Source organism: Hippocampus zosterae, chromosome 2 (genome assembly GCF_025434085.1).
Source record: "Hippocampus zosterae strain Florida chromosome 2, ASM2543408v3, whole genome shotgun sequence".
Taxonomy (NCBI): domain Eukaryota; kingdom Metazoa; phylum Chordata; class Actinopteri; order Syngnathiformes; family Syngnathidae; genus Hippocampus; species Hippocampus zosterae.
The window spans coordinates 38,012,942-38,030,812 of record NC_067452.1 but is presented as its reverse complement, the minus strand read 5'-3'; the positions used below and the strand labels follow the sequence as shown (position 1 = coordinate 38,030,812).

The following is a 17,871-nucleotide window of genomic DNA, read 5'->3' as shown; positions in this document are numbered from 1 at the left end:
AGCCATTTTAAAGCTAGTTGTTAGAAGCTCAAGTTTTGAATCCAAGGAACTCATTCGCTGCTGTCAACATGATTCGGGAACAGGGATTTTGGGTGCAAAGCCGAGCTCTACTGAAAGAAAACAAGACCAAACACATGCAGTAGATAGTCGTCGTTAAGATGACGAGCATCTCAAGTTAGCACTTTCTAATTGCAATTTAGTCACCTGCAATTGATTCCTTTGATCCTTACGGATTACTGTAGCAATTACCACCCTCCAATATTAATACAATCATATACTGTATGTTTCGATGTACCTTGTGGTTGTGATAGGCAATACGACTGGTGTGAAGGCTGGCAAGAAGTCCCTTCGTCTGCTGCTGCACACCTGCTGGAGTTGGCATTGACAGAAGGAAAGTGGCCAGCTCCAGCGCAGCAGCCTTGTTCTTTTCCTGCATTTGGTCAATGATTATTAAATCACCCGTAAGACAGGCCAGGTTTCATTCAAAGGTTTCAGTAATACACTACAAAATTCCAACTCTTAATTGATGTACCTTTTCATTCGAGGACCCAACTGCAAAGCAGCTTTCCAGAGCTTCAAGAGCACTGACCACAAGCCTGCAATTAAAAGTAAAAGTCAGCTCCACCGCAATTTTTGAGTTTGACCAACAAGTGAGCAAGTGCAAAATTCAAACGACTCTAAACTCTAAAAAGTGTATCACACTGCAAGAATGTCAGAAAACAATGGTGCGTGGCATTTTCATAGTCACAGGCATGAACACACAAAACAGGCACACATGCACAAAAACAGACAACAAAACGAGCAGAGAAAGGGCTGTTTACTGACCGGTCCAAGGTGGATAAGGACTCAGTTTCACAACTTTTTATTGTATATTTCGGAGCAAAAGAAAAAAAAAAGAACAAAAAATTGTGAGGATCACAGAAAGAAACAAAGTGAAATGAAACGACTCCGCTAAAAACAAATGCGACATGCACAAAAAATGACTGCGGTAGCCATGCACTAATTACTCAAAGAAGAAATCCACCACCAATAATTAAAAAACAGCTCAAGCTTAAAGGTTAGAGTCACGAAAGACCAAATGGAAAATGTACACAGTATTTAACCATCATCACAACTAAATATTTTGGGCAAACTAATACAATAGAAGCAAAACAATTTAGTCAAATAGGCTTGTCATTATAAAATAGAACAAAGATGGATAATGCCACTGCTTGTTTCAACTGTTTACAGGTCCATGTCTATTGTAAGTATGCTGTCGATATCACGGTATGATGAGTAACGGTATCATTCCATTGACTTATCAGGAAAATAAATAATACTACGACTAATGAGTTGAAAACCGTACCTCTCCAGCACAGTGCCATTGGTGGTGGATGGTGTGACGACATCGCCATCAGAAGTGCCATTACCCTGGTTAAGGTTGGGACTGCAGACATTGTTTACAGAGGTGGACGAGAAGTCCTCTGGTGGCTCCTCAGGCCAACCAAACTGCTCTTTGGTTTTTCCATAGATCTTGACTGAATCCAACATGGTGACTCCAGCCGGGTCAACCGATGCTCCAACTGACATGATAGGAAGCCGAAACAGCATTTGAATCTGGACAATTCTAAGTTTGGTGCAAATTATTCCCCCCCAATCAACATGTCAAACCACATGCAAGTTAGAAGAGAAATTGCAGGCACTTACTGAAAATTGACAACTTCTTGTCAGCCTGTAGTGCCTCTTCTCGGGTGAAGGGGAAGTCAAACCAGCGTGCCCTTGTTAGATTTATCTGCATGGTGCGACCAAAGACCTCCACATAGGAGGGAGCCCTCTCAATGGCCTGAGTTCCAACCTGCACACGCATGCCTGTCATCACCATTGAACTGTTGCTGTTGACTGCTTCCACGGTGAATCCCCCAGGCTATGTGCAAAGCACAGAAATGTGAATAGTTGCATCTTCATTATTTAGTTGATGATTGAAACATTATGTCAGAGCTAACGGTATTTTGGCCTCGCTGAGCCTACCTTTGTATTAGCCACGTACATCCCAGTAGAGTTGAGCCTGTGTTTAATCTGCTGTCCGTTGTAGACCTGCAGCAAGTCGTTGCCACCAAACTCCACCTCTGTCAGCTGCTGGTTGTGTTCAAAAAAGTCTACTGGAAAGGTCACCTGACTGGAGGCTCGTGTTGCTAAAGACAAAAACAGTGGAATTAATTGTTACGGATGTTGTGAACACCTGAGGCTACTGCAGTACATTAAATGTATACATGGTGAAAAGTGTTGTTTTTTAATCCCTTCTCTTTTGACAGAGTCAAATTCAGGCGATTCACCAATTTATCTACCAGACGAAGGAGTCTAAGTGTACGAACAAGTATTGCTCCAGCTTCGCCATGCACCAAATGACACTTATCTTTACACACTTGACCGGGCAATAATCTGGCCGCCGTTCCCTTGGAAAGTGGCCATTTTCAGCACGGTGGCCCAGGATAAGGATTTTATCACACAAATAAATTAAAATGAATAATAAGGGATTATTATTCATTTTAATTTTATTGACAAAATCATTTGCGCAAACTCACCCGTAGCTGCAGCTTTGCGCTTGCGGACAGGCTTCATGATGTTGATGCCACAGGTGGGTTGTAGTGAGGGCTGCAGCCAGTATGAGGTGTTGTCCACATTGGCCATGTAGATTCGCAGGCTTCCATCCTCACATAGAAGAATCATGGTCGTGCGTTGTTGCTCATTACTTGCAGTGTGTCGAATTGCTACCATGTCTTGAATCTAGAAGCAGAGAGGAAATAATAGATAAATCAAAACACTATGGCAGGAAACGGATTGTTACAGCAACCTATCACTGTACCACCGTATTTTTGCAACCACATAGAACACGCAAAATCCTTACGTTTTCTCAAAAATCCGCTTTGTATGGATACATGTTAGCTTTGAATAAATTAATTCGAACGGTGCCTCACAAAAATTACAAGTCTTATGTATGGATTTATTTAACTAAATTGCCCCCCTCATTGATATTACGCCTAATATGGTGCACCAAATGGTCCGAAAAATATAATAGTTAACATATTAGCAATGCATGAGCCCTTACCTTAGCTTTGGCTGGCAGAGTTTTAATTTCTTGAATGAGGAAAGTGTCAGGCTTAATCATAATAACCAGTGGAATGCCCGTTGTCTGCTGCACACAGCATACAAGTCCTGGATGGTTCATGACCTCGGACCACTGGCAAAGGGCTGGTGACATCTTACTGCTGCCGTTGGAACTAAAAAACGGCATCAAACACACCAGTTAACAGGTCAACAATACGACTTTCCCCGCTAAAATTACCACAATTGTATGTGGAGAAAACAGCCATACCCTTTGACGTTGATGGGGAAGAGTCGCTGAACATCAGTGGTGCTGCGACTCACTGTTGCAGCAAAGGACTTTCCCTGGCTATAGCTGAAGAAAAGCATTTGGAGGACATGGGAGTAATAGACTGATACCCCTCCTCCAGCAACCTGACCGTTGCTATCCTGAAAGAAAAAAAATGAATCAACACATCTTTCAGCATTCAGAGCTCAAATGTAGCATATGCGGTTTAACAAAAATAAAATCAACACTTTTTCATTTATGTTACATGCCTACATGACCTGACCAAACAATATTTACCTTATCTGTGATAAAATCATTGCTCTCTGGCCTAATCATCCGCCTCAAATTTTATTTCTAATTATTGTTTTCAAACATATCAAACAGTGACAAGAATAACCTTATCAGAAGGCATGAGCAAGAGGTGTTGCCATGCACGCGCAGCCTCGCCATGTGGTCCAAGGACACACGGCTGCCTGAATAAGTTACGTGAGCAGTGTCGCAACCGTCGGAGGCTAAAAACAGCTCCCTGAAGTGCACATTCTTATACTGCATGTCCTTTTCACGCTCATGTTAGTGAGGTGCATGGCAAAGAGTGAAGGCAGCCTACATATAAATCCTGCTAGCCCCAAGGTTGACCTTTCATCCACCGAGATCAAATACTGAGGATATCTTTGAATTGTGTATCTTACCTTCAAGTCTTCATGGCTTATCTCTAACACATTTGTGACATAGAAAGGGCCATGTTGAGCACTGCTGGATTCATCCATGACCTGGGTATATATGTAACCCGCTGACGACATGATGACAATGATGTTCTTTCCCTCTTCATTGAAAAGGAAGGTAGCATCACGAATTTTCGAACTCGGCAGTAGGAAGTAGTACATGGGACTCAAAGCATCCACAGACAAGTCGTAAATCTGTGGGACACATTGAATACAAGAAATATCAATCTTAGTCGGCCTTCGAGGTACCAGTAAATGTATTTTTCTTGTCATGCATACCTTGACAAAATCAGCAGTGATAATCGCTAGCTCAGTTTGCGAGCCTGGCAACCAAATGGCTTTGATGATGAAGTTGCCAGTAGCAAGTTGTGGGTGCAGCACCAGATGGTCGGACACAGAGCCTGTGCTGCTGAAGGTGAGCACATGGCAGTCCTGAAAGAGAGCAAATGAGAGAGCACATCAACTGCTACTCACAATGTGTTATTGCTACGTTAGCGAAAAAGCCTGCTGAAAATAAATTAACATTAGGCTGATCAAATGCAACATTTTTGGTTTGTTCAATCATACTTGCACGCATGTGATGTTTGAACATAATTGGTGTGCTGAACCTACCTTGAGGCCACACACAGCCAAATAATCTTCATTACAAGGGTTGCCTGTGAGACTGAGGACAGTGAAAGGGACAGGGGCCGAGGCCAGACGCGTGAGTGTCAGCTTCCTCTTGCTGGAGTCGGCTTGCTTCAATAGGGTAGAAAGCTGCAAAACCGTTATCTGCAATGGATGCAAATAGGATAGATCATGAAGCATTCTTGCTGGAAGACTTTAGAAATTTGTATTGGCAAAATGGTACTCATGCATTTAGAAAAGCTATATTAGTATCAGCTTTTAAACTGGACCGAGAAATTTTCATCTTAAGCTTTTAATTGGAGGGAAATTTCAGTCTAACACAAGTGAGGCTCACCTTTCCCTTTTCATGGCTGACTGCAAGGTGTTGGCGGCGGCCATGGGGTGATGACAAGACACACATGGCAACACGCCTCAGCACATGAGCACTAATGAGCTGGCGGATTGTCTGCCCCTGGTCGCCGCTGTAATTCATTCTCACGTTCTCAAAAGCCCCCTCCTGAGAACCAAGAGTGGGTACCTGAACAGAAAGTGGGACAATGAGGAAGTGGAGAGCGTGGATTTTGATAACTGTCGATGAGTGAAGATCATGACAGAAACAACGCAACAACCAAATACGAAAAAGAGATGAGCCTACCATTAGCTGATCTGTCATATCCACACTTTTGTCCTGAGTGTGAAGTTCAGTGAGGGCTTGCTGTGCCCGGCTGCTGCTTCCTACAGCCGATGCCTGCTGGAAATTGTTCTGAATGGCTTCCATTAGAAACATGAGCATTTCCAGTATGACGGCAGCAGTAGACGAGGCATTCTGTTGGGAGACACCCAAGGGGACATTATAGTAAAACTGGCCTTTTATTATTTGCATACAAATAGCAGGGTCTCTGGAATAGCTGCCCAGATATCAAGCCTTAAATTACAAATTATCAACATTCGTTTCTGGGAGAAAAAAAAAAAAGAATGTTCGGCTAAGTTATCAATGTGGGCGTGGGGTATTTGTTCAAGGCGATATAATGTGCCCCACTACTACACTAAGTGACAAGGAATTTTGGTGACTTGGTGAAATGCTGACTCCATGGGTGAAAATACAACAAAATCTCTATGGGTGCTTCTAAGTGCGTGTGGGTTTGAGAAGGGAAACGGGGAGCATATAATGTGCTCCGATTCTTGATCCTGAGCGTATTTTGACAAATGCCAGTCCGATACATGTTAACACCAATGGGAATTTATTGGAAAAAAAATTTATATTAAAATGCACACTTTCTTTTAGTTCAAAGGAATAGTGTCGTAATGTGATCATGTGTTTCAAGAAAGCAATCGGAATAAAACAATTGGGAGATCAACCCAATAATAAGCTATTATTTTCCTCACCACTTGTGAAAGTAGCTCTTCCTGGCAGCCCACAATACTCTTGCACACACTGCTCTTCTTTGGTCTTTCCTCATCACCTGGTTTGCCATCACAAATGGTCACCTTGCCTTTGTCAGATGGGGAGGCACTCTGGTGGCGGCTTGCGTTCTCCGGCATGCGCAACTCGCTCTGGAACGCTGAAGACTCCTTGAGAGTGGATCCCATGCCACTGCTTGGGCTGCGTTTCACCAAGGCCTGTTGATGATGTAACAATATGAAGAAGGTGAGGAAGGCAAAATGGGGAACTACAGACATAATCCATCAACATCATCTACTTTTACAATTTAAAGAAAATTGTTTCTCTAAACATTGCTTCGTAAAACAATTGCCAGGGATTATTGTACCAAATGAAGGCTATCTTTACTGCTTCCTAAAAAAAAAAAACCTCACAACATGACAAGACAATAACTTCTTAAAAGGATCTGGCATGCAAGTATGTTTTACTATCACTTTGTTAAGCTATTACTTGTAGCTACGATTAGCAATACTGAAACAAATATGTAGTCATATAATTTGCTACAAGAACATAAAATGTGATTGATGGTTTGTTCATTGCATGCAAACTACACCAAAGCAGTCATTCAGGATTAACTAGGAAAACTGGCTTCTCATACGAGACCTATGCAATACAATATGCGTTCTTTTAACTACTACTGGGCATGTGTGGACTAGCTATATGGCCCTGATCAAGTGAAATGACTGGATGGAAGTCAATGGTGGAATGACTTGCAAGCCAAAGTTACCGCTGTTGTTCTCTTCCCATGATGACCTGAGGTATTCGGTCTCACCTGGCAGCTGCCATCCTCTTTGGCACCGCAGTCACAGAAGAATGAGCCATATTTGGCATAGGAGATCTCATGGTCTTTATGACAGACCTTGGCGCACACAGTGCACACACCTACCCCATCCACCATCTTACAAGTGTGACAGTGATACCTATAAAATCAAATGGGGCAATTTTAGTCCTGACAATGGCATTTATATTTGCAGTTTTACGGGTACTTGAAGACACCTTTGATTATGGATTATAATTTACATCATCCACAATGCTAAGGACTGCTTATGGATAGTCTCTTTTTGAAATATACTAGTTTTTATGTGATTAATTCCTTGGAAGCGTGGCTTAAGTTTGGTCAAATCTAGGGGCGTCTGAGTACTAAACCAGAATCGCGCGGCAACAAATAACCAATAAACATTTCTTTACCAGTGTTGGTTCATGAATTCTTTCTGAGTTATGGTGAAGGTGCAGAGTTTGTTGCAGAGAGAGTCTTCATCCTGTGAGTTTAAGACAAATTGTGTTAAGACATTTTGCAACTTGCAAGCGAGTCGACTTTAGAATAATAATGCATCATGAATACCAATGCCCAATATATGGGGCAGATTACAAAAAAAAGTGTTGAATATGAATTGGGCAACAATGCATGTTTATCAACCATCGTAATAATGTACTACGGTTTAGTATCACTTTTCTTGCGCGAGAAAGGACAGTCAACATGAAGACAATGATGTTATGGTCCCCTTATTTGAAAGGCAAAAATATAAAAATCAAGTCTCACAGAATCTTCTGCCTGGGAATCATCTTCCTCTACAGCTAGTTCCTCTACCCAGTCCGAGTCCACTTCCATGGCCTTTTCTTCACCCTCCATGAGTAATGTTGAGGAACCTTGTCCATTGCTTTGCCTCAAGGCATTCATCACATCAGCGAGGTAGGAAATAATGTGACATGAGCATTCCAACATGCTTGCATGCTGAAATTAAAAAAGTCCAAATGAATGACTTTCATTTCTGCCAAATAAGGAAGCCCTAAAAAAATACAATTGAAAAACGACAAAACATACCTTTCCTTGGGATGTGTTAGTGCTCACTTTTTCGACAACATTCTTCTGTATTAAATACTTTTTGCTATAAAGGCAAAAATGTTTTTAGAAGACACGTGTTCGTGGAAGTTAGCCCATTTCATTCAAACTAACATTATAACATCCTACCATCTCGTGAGCCAGTCAATAACTGCCCTGTGCAGCTGCAGGTGGCCCGCTCCCTGTCCAGCGCTGGCTAGTGTGGCCATAATGACCATGAGCTCAGGGAATCCTGTCCCATCTCCAGTAGTCAGCATGTCTGTTGCCATTGGAATCAGAGTGCTCAGGAGAACAGTGCACACTCCTTCCCCCACCTGGCTATTGTCCCGCACTATATGAGTGGTGAGGAGTTGCAAAAGCTGTCGGTTTTCTTGAACAATTTCCAGCTGCTCCGAGTCTTTGGGTGGGGTGGCAGTCATGCGTGTCAGCCATGACTGCAGACGAGAAGGTTCCACACAAGCCAGCTGTGCCAAAGAGCCACAAAGACAGAGCAAACTGGGGTTTGGGCTCTTTTCCGCTGATGGGGAGAAAAAAATTATCAATCAATCATAAAATTTCAAGCAGACATGCATGTTAAAAACTGTTGATCATTCACAAATGGGATAACACGTAAACACGACACACGAAGGCAATCATGCATGCCCCGATTATCAGTTTGATGGGTTACCGTACTTTTAAAAGTCAAGGTTTCAATAACTGCTAATACTGGCTGTCACCTGTAATTGACTATTTTCATGTTTTTGAGGGGGTCTTCTAAGCCTCTCAAGTTAATTGCCTCAAGTAAACTCTTTTTCTTTGCCTTTTCTGTGTGCGGAAAGAGGAGGGATGAGCAGTTAAAAACAAAAGAGGAGGGAAGAAGGAGCAAGACGAAAGATGCTGATGCATTTAACCCAGTTAAAAAAAACAAAAACAAAAAAACTAACAACATGAACAGCAGGAAATAGTTATCCACAAGGACAACATGAGTCAATCCAAAGGTCTGTTCTAAAAATAGCTCAACCACAATGGCGTCTTCATAAGTAACTAAAAAGTAAATAGAAGAATGTTAACATTTATTTACTTAAATTAACAATTTAATCAAATGATATATATTTTGTTTGGAAATAAAACTTTGGGGAAATATGCTGTTTTTATCTACCCAGGTATTTCAAAGATCATTTTAGAGCTGTACTTTTCATACCGTGATACGACGGTACAGGTATTTTTGCTCACGTTATCTGGCGCCTGTCTAGCTGCAACTTCTGATCACTGTCTGGTGCTGTAAATATGTACATAGATGTTCTCGACATACTTTTGTGTGCTGGTACAGTACACATCTTGCTACGAAATAGAATTTCACTACTGCATGAGTAATTATGGCGTATTCTATTTTGTAGAACCTTTGTCAAAGCTATTCAGTCCAAACCATCAAGCAGTCTTTGATTACTGATCAATAGTAATAATAATATCAATCATAATCAACTGATAATCAGACTTACTTAGCTGAAAAAGCTTTGTGAAAAATTTCAGCACTCTGTTGCAGAATTTTGCAGATAGGCTTTCGTTGGCTGTTGCCATCATAATTTGGACAAGCTCGCCACTGCGAAAAAGAGAACACAGTGAGGGAGGAAGTTGCGTTCATGGGCACTCATGCATTGGAGGTCAACAGTTGAAAAAAATACCTGAACGAAAAAAACTCCTCCATGGCTTTGCGGACCTGAACACTCTCGAGCTGTTTTTCAAGGTACTGAAGGCATTCCTCAAGGACAGACTCATCCAAACCACTGGAATTAAGAGAGTTCATAGAAGGATTAAAAGTGAGCAATATAACACATCCAGTTTTAAACTGCTGTAAAACGAAAGTTACAAATGTAACTCAGGTTCTATTTCATCCCTAATGAGTGCCAGAGGCGGTGCTGTAAGCACTGAATGTTCACCGTGCTTAGGCGAAGGGAACCATCAGTGCTTTCAGGTCCACCTCTAGTGGTCAGTAGGGTTAAAGTCTACTCTATCGGGTGAAACTGGTACCTGTTGGGGTCAGAATGATTTGCAATGATGTTGTAACATCCGGTCACCAAGCGTTCATAAATGCGGCCCAGGAAGGCATCAGACTCTGACGGACCAAGAATGCGCTCTAGTGATGTCGTGCTGATTTCTGCCACACTCTCTGTGCTGCTCTCCAAGAGGAGGGGAAGCAGTGTCCGCACAATCTGAGAAGGGTTCACCTCCTCGGTGCTAAAAGACAACCAAAAATGAACTCAGGAAAACACTCAAACGCCGTGCATTTATCTCATAAGACTACATGGACAACTATGAAATGAAAATTTTACAGATGTGGTGCAGATATGTACACTGATTTAGATCTGCTCTGCACTGGATTACCACTTACACAATGAGGTCACCAGTGAGACGAACCAAAGACAGCAGAATGTGTTTGAGAGACGATGCCAGAGGCAAAGACTGGCAGCTTAGTGTTCCCAGGTGTGCTGCTTGGATGGCACTGATGTAGCTCTCTGATGGAATGGTATCATTGGCAAATGCATTTCGCTGAAAGGGAAAGTAAACCTCATTATTAATCAAATGACTGTTGCAATGACATGCATTGGATTGCTTTGAAAACCTTATCAGAAAATATGAGCAGTGCATTTAAAGATCCTATTTGACTAGCAGTGTAGTTTATTTTGAGCTACACTGAACGACTGCGAGGTGTAACTCCAGGGGCATTCTGGGACACGGGTCATTGTAATTAGGGACTGGGCAATATATTATTGTCATATCGATATCTAGACGTGTACATTCAAAATATCAAAAAATGAAGACAATATCAGCCGATGTGGACTTTTTTTGACTTGCGCCTTCAAGCCATGGAATTAAATTGCATACCCACTACACATCTTGTGTTTTACAACAATACTTAAAAATATTTATTTCACAGTGGATAAAATAGCAAAGTTTGTGGCAAAGATGTATGCTTGACCACCAGGCTGGACCCTATCCCACATGAATACTGGGAATCCGCTGTTGTGAGTAAAATTCAGTACTAGCAATTACTATCATGTGGTCCTTTCTGGTTACTTACCCAAGATCCAATGTTGGGGAATTCGTTTGTATGGATGGTGTTCCATGTTTCACATAGTGTCTGCACAGCTGGTGGTAAGTTCTGCATAACATTCTGTCCTGAACGTGTTTGTTTCAAAAAGTTAGTGAATGACTCAGCAAAGAAAGTAAGATTTCGGTTTAAGATTACCGCACCAAATAATAGCGCTACTTACCCAGCAAGTTGGCCTTGCAGCGGGTGGAGCCAATGGACAGTACAGCAGCATAACCCTGGAGCTTGGCATCCGACAGCTTGTTTTCCCCTTCCTCTGGTATGTTCATTAATAGATAAGACCTGAGACAAATCAAGGCTTTCAGTTTCTGATCTACTATAAGAGTGAGTGACATGAAGACATAAGTCTCCCCCTGACACTTCCCAAAAAATTCTAAAGTGCGAAAAGTTCAGGGTGCAATCAATTACAATCATTCCTAATTGCAGTTGGTTAAAATGACAACGTAGTCCCCAATAGAAATTCACCTTGTAAAGGCTGTGTAAACATCAGCGAGTTGCAGCGTGGCAGACAACAAGTTCTTTGTGATCTCTGATGACTTGTGACTGTCTGCCTCAGTGGCAACTTTGGACAAATGTTCATCCAGGGACACCTGCACTTTGGAGATAACTGCATCCAGTGTATAGATGGCTTGTAGCGAGGGCAGCTGATCAAGTGGAACTATAACATTTGGGTCAACACTGGAGAAGGTTGAAATCTGCAGTGGAACAGTAAAATAAGATGGCCGGGGAAAAAGGCAGCACAATGTTTTTATTGTCTGTGATAACATTGTGAACATTACCTGTTTGGCAATGTAGTCCTCTGCTAGTTCCACATCATATTTAACTGTGCTGCACTTTGCAGCTGTGATTTCAACCAGGGAGGCTGCTTGGTCTGCTTTCATTCCCTGCTTCACCAAGTGTTCCTGTCAGTGAGGACGTGGACATGGTCATAAATCACAAACAGACCAGATGAGCAAAAAAAATCACTCAGAATATAGGACTGCCCAGTACTTGAAGTCAACAAACCTTAATCCAATTCATGTAAGTGGACACTCTGAGGCGTGACGACCATCGTAGCGTATGAAGGATGTCACTCTCACTGGGATCCCCGCACCCAGACTTTAGTTGCTCCATGTAGGCTTTGGAAGGTGGCAAAGCCCCCAAAATCCGCCACAGGACTAGGAAGAAGTACTGAAGGGAACAGGCCTCCTGTACAAAGTGATGATCAGTTTGCTTAGTCAAAGTCCCAAGAAAACATTTCCATACATTGTCTACCCCAGTATTGTCAATACAGTTTAACCATCAATTTCAGGCAAATTTGCTTGCCCGTTTCTTTTACTCCTCAAATTAGGTCAAGTATCTGTCGCTATTAGCTATATTAGTGCGCTAGTAACATGAAAATCTGCAGCTTAAAGATGACATCAGGAGTTTGTGAGCAAGTGTGTCCCTCCAATCTGTAAGCCTTTGTGGTTTGACTCACCATTGGAGTGACAGGCTTGTTCTCTTGTCTTCTTGCTGTGTCAAACTGTGAGCCTGCTGCCAGGAGTGAGATCAACCAAGCGTAAAGTTCATCGTAGGACACTACTCCATTGAACAGCTTTGGAAATACCTTTCAAAGAGGAAAACAAATGCAATGAAAGTGCTCTCGTCACATCGCCTTGAAAACAATACATAAGGAAAATCGGTGGCCTCACCTTGGTGTCTAGTCTGCTGATATCATCTTCAGATGCCTCAGGGGACAAAACGCAGTAGAATTTGGGCTGAACATTTGAATCTAGGAAAAGGGCAGAAACAATATTCTTACACTGTTGTGAAATACCGTCATCAGAATTGAATTCAAGTATGCTGTAAAATTTTCTTTTTGCCGATTATGCTACAACGAGCTCATGCCTGTCTGTCTTCTAGTCAAATCAATCTTCTTGTACTGTGCATCTTGTAAGTACAATGATTTTGGCTTCTGCACTTACTAGATGGACAGTGCTTCGCCCAGTTGTCCTCCACCTCTTTAAAGCCATAGTAAAGTGGAAGACTACTGCGCTTGCTGACATCCTGGTGAGAACCAGGGCCGCTTGATGGAGGGGTGAGTAGATTGTACTGCACCTAAAAGATAGTGGTCATCATTGGGAGAAGATAACTATTCAAATAACTGGTACTAGTAAGATGTAAGTAAGATGTAATTAGTAATGTATTTCAAGGATAAAAGATAAAAATTCCCCCCCCCCCACACACACACAAAAAAAAGTTACATTTTATTCAGGATTGGTTTGGTTAATTATTCATCAAAAAGAAAATCTACTGCCATCAATACACCAGACATTCAGAGATAGCAACAATATCTACCTGTTCAAAAAGGTACAAGGGGGCCTTTGAGTAATGGCGCAGTAGATAGTCAAAAACCAGCAGCAGGCGAGCCAGGTTTAGAGGCACAGCTTTCAGTTGGCTCTCTCTGCTCAGTGCCACGTCTGCGATTGCCTGGGTGACCAAAGTAAGGACTCTCCCTCTGCCACGTTCCGACAAGTTGTGGAAGAGCAACAGCATGAGTTGTAAGTGCTCCACATTAAGGTCATCCTCTCCATGAACAGCTCCCTGCAGGGTGTGCTGCTTCAGTGTTCCCAAAAATCTATGAGCGAGAGATGGAGACGGCCATCAAACTGACGTGGGCAGATGTTGTGTGGTAATGAGTCGGAGGTTGGGCTTGAAACCCTTTGAAAACGAAATGCTAACAATACCTTTCCCAGACTTTCATACACTCAGGCACATCTGGCTCTCCTTGCACACTGGCTTTGTGCTGCCAGATGAGAAGGAGCCTGGATAGTACCGAAAGTGACTGAGGGTGAATGTATAAGGGCCACGGACCCTCTGAAAAGGGCGCAACACCGAGTTGCTGAAGAAGGGTGTCCTAACAAAAGAGAGATAGTGGTTGAACTTTACATGCCCTTAACCAAGTTCTGTTCGAAAAACAACATGTTTCACTGTATATTGTAAAGTGCAGGTTAAAATGGTTTAAAATATTTGCAGGATTGTATTCCTCTAACCTGCAGGGATGGGGATGGCAGATCTGATGTTACTAAAGTGTGGTTGAAGTGATACAGAGCTAAAGAGAAGGCTTCATCTGAGGATCCTGATGGGAAATCATACATGTTGCATGTGAACTAGCAAATGCAGCAAGAAAAGGAGGTCAAGTTCAGAGCAGCATTTTTGAAGCATACCTTTGACATCTTTGTCTACATCTTTGATGATGCTGGCTAACGTCGCCATGTGTGGCTCTGTCAGCGATACACTTAGGTAGTTGCGGATGAAGTTGTTCCTGGACTTCAGCATGGAAGTGGTAATGAAGTTCAAAATACTAGAGGCTAAACTGAGGAACTGTTGGGAGAAATAAAATAGATCAACTTGGGCCATGAACGTCAAGCTTCATGGATATTAAAAAAAAAAAAAAAAATCTCACAAGCTCTGGATCTTTTCGGCCTGCCAAAATGTTGCCATTCTCGCTTGGATTCTGCTTGCTGGGGCTCTTTAGTCTAGGAGAGGTCTCCAGGGGTGGGGGTGGAGGAGGAGGTGGGGGGGCTACTTTGTCTTTGCTGGGTGAAATAGTCTCTTCAAACCAAAGTCCCAGGATGGGTTCACTGTCATCATCTGCAATGGATAACACATTTCAATGACCATTTTATAGAGAGATGCCAGTAAGTTTCCCAAGCCTTCCCAAGTATTTATGGAGTGGTGGTGGAGTCAAATTTTGGACTCTTGTGACACCTACAACACTGCAAGTGGTGGACAAGAAAATGTAAAAAGTGGACATTTATTGGTGAATATCCACTTAAAGGAAGGAAGTAGTAATACATTGGGCTGATGAGAAGTATTTGCCATCAACGTGAATTCATTTCAATTCATAAACAAAGTAAAAACGGGAAGGATAGAATGGCCAGGATTCATGGAGTGTCTCCCAAGTTTGTAAACTCACAACAATGATTCTCTTTCACAAAGCTCATACTTTTACAACCAATTCAAAACTGCCAAGCGCAAGCGCTATATAAGCATGTATTGTATTGTATTATGCCTTAATTTCATCAAGTATTCCATAATATTTTTTAAATGCGTTGGACTAATGACTGCCATTTGGAAAAACGGTTTTAGAAAATGGTTTTTAGTTTTGATGTATGTTTTAGACATGAATGAAAATCGCAATGCGTGCATACGTCGCATACGCGCACATGCACAAACAAGGACGCAAATTTTTATAGGACTGCACCAAAGAAAGGTGGACCCAAATGCAGTAGCCATGCAATGCTATAAGCCAATTAAGGAGGCAGCAATAGCGCTTGTCTGTGGTACTATAAATAACACAACAGAAAATTATGAGTTGCTAATTCATGACAATGTTGCAGAAGACCAGCTCAGCACTTGACTTGGCATTCTTGAGTGTGTTAGTTTACCCAGCATTATTGTGTTTCTGTGTCAACATGCAGGAAGACAACCTAAAGGCCTTCTCTAAGTACATGACTTTTTTTTGTCGTTCACGGCGGTCGCGCTATCAGACTACCAGATAAATAGTGTCTGGTACGCGGCGAAACTTGACACTATAATTCTGTCACTGACCAGATCCCACCCAAATGTCACCTGCTTCCGTCAACATTTAGTCCATCGGTGCAGGTATGTCGGGGAGGCGACACAAGCAGCTGTCAAAGTCATGTCGACATAGGCATTATGTGCATTTTGTTTTCTGCTCGGAAAAGGACAGAATGGGGGAGAGAGACTACAATTGTTTCATGGCTTTTGTGCATTGCGTAGTGTTGAGTTCCCATATTCCACCAGTCACTGATTTTTTTTAATTTTTTTTTTACAATATGCATGTGTGTGTGTGTGTCGTGGAAACCGTGCCTGTCAAGTGTGTATTTGTCTAGTCACTTCTCTCTTACCAATACCTCTCGCAGGCTGTCAAATGACACTGCACGCGGTGATGAAAAATGCCAATCTCTCAAAAGCTGATGTCACTTTCATGTGGATGGATGATATATTGTACAAAATAATAAGGTTGGAGGAGTAACAGTACTTTGATTACTTTTGTGGGAAAAGTGATGTGTTCGTCGTTACTTAAAAATGTGCATATTTTAGAGCAACACGCAACCGAGGAACGTGTCGCTGCCATCACTGCACGTAGCTTTAAGTAGATATTCACATTTGCATGCAACAGAAAAAAATACAACTTGTCAAGTGTCAGTGAGCAGCAGCAGAGTATGCTTAAGCACACAGTACAAGCACAACTTGGATTCGTCATAGTCAAGAATAATACCACTGATTTCAAGTGGGTTTGGGGTTTTTTGGTACGGTCAATATTTTAGACCCATAATGCAATGTGCAATTTAAAAAATATTCATGACCAAAAAATAAAACAGTAACTTGGTAAAATTACCCCGCTTCCAAAGGAAAATTAGGAGTATATGCCCTCAATATAATGCTTACGCAGTCTGAACTGTATGGCGAAAAGAGTGGATGTTCAAGCTATATACGACTTACCTTAAATGGCTTGAACTATAACAACCACACAATGCAAAGAGAGAATAAGAAAGTCGAAAAGTACAGGTTCTTTCCCATCAGGCACCCAGCGGGGTTAGAAACTATGTGCTAAGGACCCACATAATTAGACCACTGGTATTATCCTTTGAAGCACATTGAACCACAGATGAACCTCTTTGACAAAAAAAAAAAGATGTTATTTGAACTCAGCCAATTATGACAAAAAGACACCTCTCACGGAACTGACATTTTGCCAAAGTGCCTTCCTCTGTGGCTCTTTTCTTAGCTAATGTAGCTGTAGCTCATAGCCTACACAGTGAGACATACAATAACAAAATGAGTGTAGGACAGTGAAGTGTACACCAAGTCTTTTGACCTGAGGACAGAAAACTGCTGACCTGAGACACAAGCTGCACTTGTCTTCTCCTGTCTTCTCTCTGCTGAGATAGTAGACACTGTCAACTGCACTATCATGTTGGGTGACTAGACAAAAATGGTGACATTTTTGTGAGTGTGCTGCATTTGTTTATGCTTCTCAATGCTCTTACATCATGACTGACCTATCCACAGATAGCGGTGACTCATGGCTGTTTTCAAGCAGCTCCATACAATGACACCAGCGCTAACACCAAACCCAGCTTTACTTTTAGCACCTGCCTACATTTACAATTAAGAACTGTTGAAGCACTACAATGATGACATGAACTAGCCCTTAACTCTTAACACCTCTAACTGCTAGTGCACTGAAAATTATGGTCAATACACATGACTAGAGACATAAAAATGTCTAAATGTCATTCGCACACACTGGGCATTGTCATTCATAAACTGAACTCTACATAAAAACATCAGTGTTCAAAGTACGAGTTATGACAATCCAAATTACAAACTACAATTTATGGGAAGGATTTGAGTTCCTATCAAGGAAATTTTAAAACTCTGATTTCTATTCAAGTCATCATCTCTTCAACTGGACTATGTAAACATGTTTGGGTAGAGGTTATTGTAAAAGGTGCGAAGGACTAAAAGGCCGAAGGAGGCCTATCTTTTCTTGTCATGTGCTGACTGTTGTGCCAAGGCTTATCCAGGTGCTCAGCGCAATTTTACCTTGGCTGCTATCCTCTTCCGTGCTGCTGAAGTCATCCTCATAGTAGGTGTTGGAGTCAGTGGAAGCACTGGCGTCACTGCTGACTGAGCCTTTTCTCTGGCGCTGGAGAACACAAGCCTGTACAAGCAAAAGGGAGATGCACCTCAAAAATCATTTTCAGGCAGCTCATCAGGACTCCTCCTGTCACTTAACTTTTGACATCCATCATCTCCATGCGGGCAAAT

General features: G+C 42.0%; 1 protein-coding gene across 8 annotated transcripts in view; it reads right to left on the bottom strand.

Moving 5' to 3' along the window:
* The window catches only part of ubr4 (ubiquitin protein ligase E3 component n-recognin 4), a 45,142-nt gene that overhangs the window by 18,665 nt on the left and 8,606 nt on the right, over positions 1-17,871 (bottom strand). For 2 of the 8 annotated variants that reach the window (XM_052059045.1, XM_052059047.1), the window contains exons 14-52: positions 17,647-17,764; positions 16,938-16,979; positions 14,474-14,661; positions 14,235-14,391; positions 14,061-14,146; positions 13,755-13,924; positions 13,366-13,645; positions 12,993-13,125; positions 12,720-12,799; positions 12,506-12,634; positions 12,052-12,234; positions 11,826-11,948; positions 11,512-11,741; positions 11,210-11,328; positions 11,017-11,114; positions 10,327-10,484; positions 9,966-10,172; positions 9,620-9,721; positions 9,437-9,537; positions 8,088-8,475; positions 7,941-8,004; positions 7,659-7,850; positions 7,307-7,377; positions 6,846-7,038; positions 6,064-6,297; positions 5,333-5,503; positions 5,033-5,215; positions 4,684-4,842; positions 4,351-4,503; positions 4,039-4,266; positions 3,353-3,510; positions 3,086-3,257; positions 2,562-2,763; positions 2,008-2,171; positions 1,687-1,903; positions 1,346-1,562; positions 826-858; positions 533-596; positions 296-430 (exon numbers count right to left, since the gene is read on the bottom strand). In XM_052059045.1, the coding sequence (XP_051915005.1) occupies positions 296-430; positions 533-596; positions 826-858; positions 1,346-1,562; positions 1,687-1,903; positions 2,008-2,171; positions 2,562-2,763; positions 3,086-3,257; positions 3,353-3,510; positions 4,039-4,266; positions 4,351-4,503; positions 4,684-4,842; positions 5,033-5,215; positions 5,333-5,503; positions 6,064-6,297; positions 6,846-7,038; positions 7,307-7,377; positions 7,659-7,850; positions 7,941-8,004; positions 8,088-8,475; positions 9,437-9,537; positions 9,620-9,721; positions 9,966-10,172; positions 10,327-10,484; positions 11,017-11,114; positions 11,210-11,328; positions 11,512-11,741; positions 11,826-11,948; positions 12,052-12,234; positions 12,506-12,634; positions 12,720-12,799; positions 12,993-13,125; positions 13,366-13,645; positions 13,755-13,924; positions 14,061-14,146; positions 14,235-14,391; positions 14,474-14,661; positions 16,938-16,979; positions 17,647-17,764 (6,102 nt within the window). The remainder of the gene's footprint in view (positions 1-295; positions 431-532; positions 597-825; positions 859-1,345; positions 1,563-1,686; positions 1,904-2,007; positions 2,172-2,561; positions 2,764-3,085; positions 3,258-3,352; positions 3,511-4,038; positions 4,267-4,350; positions 4,504-4,683; positions 4,843-5,032; positions 5,216-5,332; positions 5,504-6,063; positions 6,298-6,845; positions 7,039-7,306; positions 7,378-7,658; positions 7,851-7,940; positions 8,005-8,087; positions 8,476-9,436; positions 9,538-9,619; positions 9,722-9,965; positions 10,173-10,326; positions 10,485-11,016; positions 11,115-11,209; positions 11,329-11,511; positions 11,742-11,825; positions 11,949-12,051; positions 12,235-12,505; positions 12,635-12,719; positions 12,800-12,992; positions 13,126-13,365; positions 13,646-13,754; positions 13,925-14,060; positions 14,147-14,234; positions 14,392-14,473; positions 14,662-16,937; positions 16,980-17,646; positions 17,765-17,871) is intronic. The other 6 variants (XM_052059050.1, XM_052059046.1, XM_052059048.1 and 3 more) reach the window with 6 other exon arrangements.